General features: G+C 43.2%; 1 protein-coding gene across 6 annotated transcripts in view; it reads right to left on the bottom strand.

Moving 5' to 3' along the window:
• Positions 1–691: 691 nt before the first annotated feature.
• Positions 692–10,536, bottom strand: part of si:ch211-1i11.3 (mitogen-activated protein kinase kinase kinase 5) — a 31,404-nt gene continuing 21,559 nt past the window's right edge. For 3 of the 6 annotated variants that reach the window (XM_048260841.1, XM_048260845.1, XM_048260843.1), the window contains 14 exons: positions 9,834–9,961; positions 9,034–9,170; positions 8,740–8,845; positions 8,360–8,517; positions 7,566–7,755; positions 7,104–7,269; positions 6,625–6,790; positions 6,144–6,326; positions 5,784–5,889; positions 5,033–5,333; positions 4,057–4,175; positions 3,633–3,706; positions 2,973–3,049; positions 692–2,124 (listed from right to left, as the gene is read on the bottom strand). In XM_048260841.1, the coding sequence (XP_048116798.1) occupies positions 2,031–2,124; positions 2,973–3,049; positions 3,633–3,706; positions 4,057–4,175; positions 5,033–5,333; positions 5,784–5,889; positions 6,144–6,326; positions 6,625–6,790; positions 7,104–7,269; positions 7,566–7,755; positions 8,360–8,517; positions 8,740–8,845; positions 9,034–9,170; positions 9,834–9,961 (2,005 nt within the window). In that variant the 3' untranslated portion in view covers positions 692–2,030. The remainder of the gene's footprint in view (positions 2,125–2,972; positions 3,050–3,632; positions 3,707–4,056; positions 4,176–5,032; positions 5,334–5,783; positions 5,890–6,143; positions 6,327–6,624; positions 6,791–7,103; positions 7,270–7,565; positions 7,756–8,359; positions 8,518–8,739; positions 8,846–9,033; positions 9,171–9,833; positions 9,962–10,536) is intronic. The other 3 variants (XM_048260842.1, XM_048260846.1, XM_048260844.1) reach the window with 2 other exon arrangements.

The raw sequence follows: 10,536 nt of genomic DNA, 5'->3' as shown, positions 1-10,536 counted from the left end.
TTTGGCTTTTCATGACATCAGTCATCTTACCCCAGGGCTAACATTTAGAAGAATGTACAATTCACAATGCAGCGAAGTGAGATGGGTGATACACTCACTGCTGCAGATGGACGCCCATGAAGTCGGTGTGAAAAGTGGAGGCACCACGTCATCCTGGATGTCCCAGCCAGGATAACAGGAAGACATAAACACTTGTCTCCAAGGTGACGTCAACAGTGTGAAAACAAGCTGGGGAGGCATTTTTAGCCTGGCCTGAACACTGAGCTTCAGACCTTCTGTCAGGGCATGCTGCGTACACACACCACTTCACCTCTGTTTCTCAAAAACACGTATGACCTGAATACCTGAACCCTGAACCACACCAGACACAAATTCCTACATGAACAACACATGAACACATTCCTACATGAACACAGATGGAAGTGGGGATGTTTTCTAATTATAGCAGACAAGTTTGTTATGGATTCATGAGTATTATCTGGTAATAAAGCATCTCGTTTGTAACATATTTCAATCAGACTGTTAACTTTCCAGTATATGACACCTTTCACAAGCTTTTCGTGAAGACAAAGTCAGGATTTGGTGGCTTAAAAGGGTGTCCTACTATTTTTGTCATGGCTTTTAAGCCAAGTCATGGTACAATGTATTTATTTAGTAAAGATGCTGCTCCCAAAATATGAAAAACATTAGAAAAATTGAAAGGGACAATTTAATTCCCAAACATTGCAGAACAAAAACAACCTCACACATCACTAATATGACACATCTGTTACCCACCCACTTGGTTTTTGCACCAGACCAACCACACAGCAGATCCTCTGAATGCTGTGATTTTGATGTGGCAGCTACTTGTTATATAATACAAATATGTCTGACATCCAGGTCATCTATATCACTATCAAAAATAACAAATTTGTCAAATAACAATCAGCAACACAATTGATGGTTATGTGATAAAGCCCTAGAATATAAAATCTACATCCAAAGTACATCCTTATCCATGATCTAGGCACATCTGTTTATAAATATTACAATGTTCCATGACTGTTGCAGTTGCTGTGCAACTACTGCACTTTTTTGTGTCTATAGGTCATTGGTTTTACAGATACATGACTGAAATTCCAAATCCTACCATACCATGAGTTTATTTAATATACATCCACACACAGTGAATGCTTAAAATCCCTTTTGTGTGTCACAGCTTGCATAGAAATCTACATTACAATAAAACAACTAAAACAGTATAAATCTCATCCCCCAAAACATTCTATACAAAAAATATTGTGAAAAACATAATTACAATTAAAAAAATGAGGAAGAGTTTTTTTTGTAAATAAAAAGTCATGAATTATTACCGTACTTGATACTGAAAAGACACAATTGACAATATCAACAACAAAATGCTTGAGTGCTTGAGTGCTTGAGTGTGTGTGTGTGTGTGTGTGTGTGTGTGTGTGAAATCAGACATGACCACTAACAGTAAAGAGACATTGTTCTTACTCCAATTTACAAACTTCAGAAATGTAAGAGCACATTCTTTGAAAAAGTTAGACATATACATATGAATATCCCTCTTCATGCAGTGTTCCTTATAGAGTTTCAATCAAAAAGTCTGGTTAAGTTTACTATAGTCCCTTTCACACATGCACTGGACTCCTGACATGATCCGGGAATCAAACGGGCTGGCTGTATATGTCCACACAATGTCTTTTTACCTTGAAAATCACCTGGGTCTACACTACCAGCCCTTTAGTACTACCGGTAAGTCCGCAGGTCACTCGGGTGAACGTATCTGAACACAGACGGTTAAAGCACGGGTAGATTTTCATCTAGTGAGGGGGCTTTTTGAAGCACGTTTGAACACTTGAGTGTGTTTGAGATCCATGAAGGGTTTCATCCTCATAAAGGAGACCCAGTGTTTGTTTTCTTTTAACAGACCCATATCATTCTTTCTGGACCAGCCAAGAAGCATGTAGATGTGCGAGCACCACCCACAGAGACACTGCAGGACGTAGTGTAGACGCTGGTGTTCAGAGGATGGTGTCGTCCTCCTCAACGTGGGTGCTGAGGCGAGACCGTCTTTGTTTGGACACGGCAGCCCAGATCCGACACAGCATGCCCCCCCTGCAGGACAAAGAAAGCATTACATACTCAAATGTGCTAAATGTTTTGTTTAAAATGTGATGCTGAGGTAAAGAGCACTGGATACTGTAAAGCTTATGGCTGCATGCATAGCTCATGACAGTAAAAATGTCTGAAGATAAATATTAAAATAAAAAAGATAGATGCTCTGATAGAGTAGCATAGCCTACCGACTGAAAGCCTATAATAATGATCTGATAGAGATGCATACCAAGTGAAAGCCAGAGATGCAAAAGTCTGGCTTCAGAAAGTAAAAGTCCTGCCATGTACTAGTTCTACCTGTGCGCTTAACACAGGTGATTTCACTAATTAACTGATGTACCTGGCTGAGAAGTTGTGCTAATTAGAATTAGCTGAATAAGTGAATGGTTGGAACAAAAATGTGGCAGGACTTTTAATTTCTGAAGCCGGACTTTTACACCTCTACTGAAAGCATACTGATGCTCTGATAGAGATACATACGTACTGAAAGCATAATGATGCTCTGATAGAGATGCATACATACTGAAAGCCTATACTGAGGACCTCCATGCCATTTCAGAAGGATGCTCAGTATTTTTATCTATTGTAATACCGGTACCTAAAATTATCTCAATCTGAATGAACAAAAACGATCAGCCTCACTGTTTACAAAATTTGTGCAAACATCACTTGCTTGATCGTATTCAAACAACAAATCATTAACCTTTGAATTAATTCTGAATCAGAGGAGACGGTCTGATTCAAAGTGTGACATTCAAGTTTAACGTATGATTAACATAATTTGTTCATAACAGGAAAGTAATTTGGGCCAAATGATTGGCTAATCCATTCAGGTGACAGATCCTTACTTTAAGTTGCAATACTTGAGGTCATCTCTGGAGGCTATTTGGAGCAGACTATCCAATGTGAACTTGTGAGACACAAGCTGTGGAAAAACAAACCAACAAACAACAATTAGATCTTTCACATAGGTCTTTCACATAGATTGCCTTATCCCGCCAGAAGGGTCCTGATTAATGGGGATTTAAAAAGGCAAAAGTTTGAATGCCTGTGTGATGGACTTGGAGCCACATCTTATCACCAGAGGCATAATGTAGTGAAGTGCTATCTGCTGTTTGTTCATGCATGCATTGGCATGGCTAATGCTAGGCCTGTGCAGGATGGGTTAAAGAGTATGAATCATATTAGCGTGGCTAATGCTAGGCTAGGCCTGTGCAGAATGGGTTAAAGAGTATGAATCACATTAGCGTGGCTAATGCTAGGCCTGTGCAGGATGGGCTAAACTTGAGTATGAATCACATTAGCATGGCTAATGCTAGGCCTGTGCAGGATGGGTTCATAGATATATGGGATGGATTAAAGAGTATGAATCATATTAGCATGGCTAATGCTAGGCTAGGCCTGTGCAGAATAGGTTAAAGAATATGAATCACATTAGCGTGGCTAATGCTAGGCCTGTGCAGGATGGGTTAAAGAGAATCACATTCCTGTATTCTGGGTGTACTTACAGTATCTATGCTGTCCTGGTCCACAGGAATGCATTTCAACCAGCGCACAAGTCCGCTGTTCTCAGAACTTTTCTCTGTAAAAGGAAGTGAGAAAGTGGTTTTCAAAAAAGGTGATTTCCATTCTAAAATCAGGGTGTTTAATCATACAATTTGGATGAGACACTACCAGAGCATGGCCGATTAGGAAATATAGAGTGGGAGCACCAAAAACTAATCAGAGATAGACAAGCAAACACATAAAGTCAGAGGTGAACAAAAAGGGCAGCAAAGGGTCAGAGAAGAGTTCATCAGCACAGATGGACCGATTAGAGAGAGGCAACTGAGATGCTCTATCTATTATATACACAAATGTGAAAAGAGACATGACAAGCTGTTTGAGACAAGATAACAGTGGAGTAGATACGGGCTGAGCAGACAGAACCACCTGAGGAGGGTGCCGTTTGGCCATCTCTGATGGTATCAATCTGCTTCTGTTTATTCTCCACTGTGTCCCTCAGGAGCTCCTGATACTCCCGCTCCTTCTCACTCAGCAGGGTCAGCAGTCTGTTGACACACAAACAAAAGTCACTGACAAAGATACTTATGAAGTTAAAAAGGATAAAGTCCCTATGCACAGCCTTCTGATTTCCAGGTGCTGGTGATGTGCAGTTGTCAATGAAATTCAGAAAAGGGAAAAATCACCGCACACTGGTAGACTTATTTTGCTAGACTTATTATGAACTGTTCACTGAAAATTAAACCAGCAAAACAAGTCGACCAGTGTGCGGTGATCTTTCACTTTTCTGAGAAACTTATGAAGTTATTTAGTCTTCATTTTTCAGTCTAGTAATTTGCAAGCCTCTAACAGAGTTTAGGAGCGAGTCCCAGACTACCATAAATCGCCAACAATGTCAATGTTAATTGTACACTCACACACACTGGCTAAATACATACTGAATATAACACTGTAATTTCCTCCAGCAAGAGATAAAGCCTGATATGTAAGTGTGTGTGTGTGCATGTGTGTCTATGTGTGTCTGTGCCTGTTGTGTGTGTAGTGTGTGTGTACATACAGCATACAATAAGTGTCTAAATGGTTGTATTTATTTGTGAGAAACCCTGCAAGTTAGCCTGCTCTTGTTTCTTTTTGTGTGTGTTTCATTTCCCTCAGACGCTTATGTCCATAATTGGACCTTGGACACACCTGGTGGGAGGCGTGTCTGTTCGGGATAAAAAAGACCACTCCTCCGCAGTCTAGAGAGAAACGACTTGGAGTGGCAGTGTTTTCTGAGACTTTTGCTACTTTGCTAAATTCGTTACTTCATTTCTAAACCGCCCAGCTTCACATCTCTCACTAGTTACAGTATGGAGCCTATTATAACTATAGTATAAGTACTACATGGGGCGTAGCATCTCCCCACCTCCTGGTCTCCAGCCTGAGCTGGCTGAGTTCTCTGGCCAGAGGAGAGCTGCCATCCTGGAGCTTGGTGAGGAGGCAGGCGCTGGTCGTGTTCTCCCCCGCGGGCTGCTCCTCATCCTGGAGCTTGGTGAGGAGGCAGGCGCTGGTCGTGTTCTCCCCCGCGGGCTGCTCCTCATCCTGGGGCGCTGGGGAGCCCGGGAGGTCCTGCTGGGCGTTTGTGCTGGTGGGGGTCTGGGTCTCCGCCTCAGGGGATTCGCTTCGCTCGTCCGCCTCGAAGGAGGACTGCAGTTGCAGCTTCAGCTCTGAGGAGGGATCAGAGAGAGAGAGAGAGAGAGAAAGATGGAGATGCAGAAGGACAAATAATGCAGGAAAGAAAGGAAAGAAGTACTCCTAAAAAGGCTACTATGTATAAGTGTTGCTTGAATATATGCTTTAAAAGGTTCATATGAGTTTTGGGAGAGGATATAATTGCTATATTTATGGCAGTGTTGGCAAGGGAAGAGTTGAAGGTAATAGAGGTGTTTCTGTCTGTGTGTATTTCAGAAAAGAGTGCTTGCAGTCACAAGGATAAGAGAAAACTATATGTTGATGCTTGTACACTAATAATTATACATAAAAATAAAAATAAGTACCCTCACCCCTAAGTGAGCGAATACACAAAAACCCACACAAACATTAACCCAATTAGAATAACCCCTGTCGGTCCCCTAATGGAAACAAATGAGCAGTGGCATCTGTGAGTCCAGTCTCACCTGGTAGGAGCACAGTGATGGCATCCTGCACCGCCTGTCTCAGGAGGTTGTCAAGGGCAAACATCCAGTGGGGCTTCACCTGCTGCTGCCGCAACACCTTCTTCACCTGCAACACAACACATGCACTTATACAAAACAACAAACTAGAGCAGACACAAACACTGACAATGTAAGAAAAAAAATAATCCCTAAGATAACAGAGGGAGACAGTGTTTGTGTGTGTGTTTGTGTGTGTGTGTGTGTGTGTGTGTGTGTGTGTGAGAGAGAGAGAGTGAGTGAGTGATAGCGAGAGAGAGAGAGAGAGAGAGAGAGAGAGAGAGAGAGAGAAAGTACATGTACAAGTCAGACAGAAGGACTCACAGCATCCTGGAAGCTGAAGAGCACCGTCTGCAGGTTGTTGAGTGGTACTGCATCATTGAGCAGGGTGCTGCGCAGCTTCAACAGGCTGTTGGTCAGGTGCTTTTTGTCGGGTGAACGGATGTTCTCCCTCAAACAGCCAATCAGCTCAGAGATGTGCTCCGCAGTGAGGGATTGATGGTCAGACTGAGAAGAGAGGGGCGGGTGGAGCTATGTGTGAACACAAGTCTTGAGACACACATACACACAAAGATACGTACTGTAATGCAGTGTGTCCTATATTGTTAAGCATCATGCTGCTGATGTACCGGTACTTGGTGAGGACTCAATGTAGAGTAGCACACCCACACACACACCCACACACTGACACACAGTTTACAGTGTGTCTTGTATGTTGCGTGCCATGCTGTCAATGTACTTGGTGAGGAAGGGATATACTGTAGAGTGGCACACACACACACACACACACACTAAGAAGGTGTACCTTGGGCAGTGTGTCCTGTACGTAGAGCACCACCCTGTCGATGTACTCCGTCAGCACCCGGTGCAGAGTGGCCCTCCTCTCACTGTCCTTCCGCAGTAGGAACAGACCCAGGTTCTCTCCCGTACCGGATGGGCTAATCAGATCGCCCGACGGCTCCTCCGGCACCCTACACCAACCAAGAACAACAATCAGACGCCAATCAGAAGATGAAGACACACTCTGTTCCTCTTGATACAACATGTAGAGCATGTAGAGCACTTAATCAAGTAGTCACTAAACACTAAATGTTGTCTCAACTGTGTTGAGAATGACGGAAAATTCTTACCTCAAAAATCCCTTCTAACCAAGAGGATCAATGTATGATTAAGGCTTTGAGTTTAGCTGGAGGAATTTAAAATAATACTCCTACACCTATGTGTGAGAACATCACTGGGCTGAGAGTCTGTGTGTTTGGTCAGAGATCAGTTGACGGTACTAACGGGAGGAATCCGATGGTGCTGGGCGGGCTCTCTGCGATGTCGTCCATCCTGAGGACTGACATGGTCCGCCGCATGTCCAAAGAGCAGGACAGATCAAAGGGCTCTGCGTCCACATCCTCCACGTGCACCGTGATGGGTACGGACATACTCCTGTGGTAGTCTGCTACTGGACACACAACACACTTTAGATCCAACACTGGACAGGTCAGTAATTTGAAAGCATTTGAAAGAAAGAAAAAGTAAACCAAAAGGATAAAAATACTAATGTACACCACCTCCATATTCCATGACCTGTTCTGATTCCTTAAAGGGTAATTGCTTGGTGCAAAGTTGCAAGGACACCAAGGCTACCCAAGAGACCACTCTAAATATGAGCCCTTCATAACTAGATAACCGTAGATACAGTTCTTTCTTACTTCACATCAGAGAGTGTGAGTGTGAGTGTGCATCCGCCAGCCTGACCTGTGGTCTCCCTCTGGATGGCCTCCTGTTTGGTTCTCTTGCGGTGGCTGACCTTGAGGAAGGTGTCCTTCAGGAGCTCTGAGGCCTCGGCTCGCTTGTCTGGTTCTGGCTTGAAGCAGCTCATGATGAAACCTTTGGCCTCGTCAGACATGCACTCTGGCACGTTCGGGTGGATCTTAAACATACCGACCTATAGTCAACACAACACACAAGGCAAGGTCATTCAGACCTTTTATCACCAGTAACCATTTCAATAAAACAGGCACCACAGGTCAGGTCCAAAAAAGCAACAGGAAATTCAAAGAGGAAATGGGAAACATCAGACAAGGAAGTGTGGGCAGGGCCTGTGATCTCTTGGTAACCCGGCCTGCACATGAAGTGCCATTCCAGCCACTGATTATATTGGAAAGAACAGCGTTTCATTCCTGGACTACATTTGTGAAAGGAGAACCCATTTCACACGAGGGTGGACATCCACAGCTCCATAAAAGTGAGTGGCCCCTCCCCCACAGAGGAAGGGAAAGAGATCAATACAGCTACCCTGTTACAGCACACACATTTGACAGTGTAGAGAAACATTAAACCCATTTACTTCACTTTGCATTTATCACAATACAAGAAAGCATGTCTTCTAAAATATAAAATATCTTGCACTTTGGTCAAGTCTAAATGATAAAAAAAGAAAATAAAGCATACTGGATATACTGTACGGCTCCAAAAGGCTAGATTTGTTTTATTTCTCTTTTTTTGCATGGGGCAAAAAACTGCCTGTATGGCAGTTCTCTGTGTTCTACCTTAAACATGGCGGCCTGCGGACTGCCCAGCTCATGAAAGGGGGGTTTCCCTGTGGCCATCTCAATAATGGTGCAGCCCAAGGACCAGATGTCAGCTGGCTTGCCGTAGCCCCGGGGTCCCTGGTCTATGATCTCTGGAGCCATGTACTGTAGGGTTCCTGACACCACAGAAGTAACACGGTAGGTGAGATTTCACAGATCAGACTCACTGATGTAGCACTGACATTTTGGGACAAACAGACTGAACAAGATAGATTGAACAAGGTAGTTATTTCTCCTTCAGACATTACATTATATCTACATGGTATACATGTAAACAAGCACACACACATGCATGCACTCTCTCACTCTTTCTCTCTCTCTCTCCCTCTCTCACACACCTGTAAATGTTTCTGTGCAGGGGTTAATTCCAGCGAGCCGTTTGGATGTCCCAAAGTCAGAGATCTTCAGAACTCCACTGTATGTGTTAATGAGGACATTATCTCCCTGCAGGAAAAAAACACACACATCTTAAACAGGTTAACGAACTGCCAATTCTGAAGATTACAAAAGCAAAACAATAAATAAAAAAAAAAATCATTGTAGTCAATTTAGGTTTATTCTTGTATGTTCTGTGTTTGTTATGAATGTTGGACAGGTTCCGTAGTGCAAATCCTTATGTGTGTGCTCTCTACCTTGATATCTCTGTGCACTATCTGGTTATCATGCAGGTACTTCAGCCCCTCCAGGATCTGCTTGGTGTAGAAAACTACTGTGGCCTCGTTGTCCTTCAGGGGCCCCCACTTTGACCGCAAGAGGGAGGACAAGCTTCCTGTAAGATTAATCAGATCAGCCGCTGCAGTTCAATGGCCCGTGGGATTGGAATTTAGCAAGTTTGAATGCCTCTAACTTCTCATTGCGTCATCGCTCGAGCCTACAGCGCGCTGGTGACTCAGTTGAATTGCTCAACACAAACTTCTAGTGCTTCCTCAGGCTCTTCCTGCAATTGGCCCACCCCCAGGCACCAACGCCCCTTCCTGCTGCCCATATCCAGTCAGTACACTCCCCCAGCCGCCCCGGTTGTCTGACTGACTGTCTGACTAATGTAAAAAACCAGGTCACACTGGGGCATGGAGAACAACAATCACATCTGGGGGAGTTGCCAGAATGTGCATAAGGCAAAGGTTGTTGAAAGCTGGAACACAAATTACATTTTAAGGGTTTCGCACAACTCTGAGCTGAAACTCACACTGCACTTCAATCTGCACTTAAATCACACAGAGGTTACAGGGACTTCACAGACTGGTCAGTGAATAACTGTGTCGAAAGTAGGCCAATAGGTACAGTATGTGTCTGTAACATTACTTGATATTAAAAACATTTTTTGAATGTTAAGCAATGAAAGAATGGATAAAAATGAATAAGAAAGAAAGAAAGAAAGAATGAATCAATGACTGAACAAATGAATGAAAAGATGGTGAGCAGAGATAGATACCTCCTGGTACCTCCTCCATGAATATCTTGATGTATCCGTCTTCACTGACAGAGCCCAGATATTGCACTATGTTCCTGTGCTTCAGCCTCTTGTGCAGGGCTATCTCCTCATGCAGGGGCTGAGAATAACTGTACAGAGTATGGCAGGGGAGAAATACAGTGAAAGCAGGAAGATTTACTTATTTTGAAAGTTATTTGTACATATTTATGCACATTCATGTTTAAATATGTATATCTGTCCAGCAATGAGAATAATGTTTATTGGCAAACAGGGATTTCAACAGAGCTCTAAAGCTCCTTGTAACTACAAGCAAAACATGCACTCTGTTGGGATGGGTCATGACATGGTTGAACTAATGAAAATAATGAATCACTTGAGGGAAGAGTCTGGATGTTGTAAACATGGAGAAACTCGACAACATTAATCTCCCACAGGAGCTGCCACTGCCCTTATGGGAACCAGCCCCTGTATTTTTAGTCTGAACTGACCTGAAAGGCCGGGCTGCAAATCATGAGACATAGATTTTTCATAGGAAAATACAAAAAGAAGAATTTGCTAAAGGAGCTTAACACCTAAACCAGAAGATGATTCAATGTACATCAATTTTACTGTTGTGGTGCCATATCATTGCCTAATCAGAATCAGAGAAATTCTTCTTTCACTTCTGATTTCCAAGGGGCATAATCTGAAGTCAAATTAACCT

This window comes from Alosa alosa, chromosome 13 (genome assembly GCF_017589495.1).
Source record: "Alosa alosa isolate M-15738 ecotype Scorff River chromosome 13, AALO_Geno_1.1, whole genome shotgun sequence".
Lineage (NCBI taxonomy): Eukaryota > Metazoa > Chordata > Actinopteri > Clupeiformes > Clupeidae > Alosa > Alosa alosa.
This window is presented reverse-complemented; position numbering and strand designations above follow the sequence as displayed.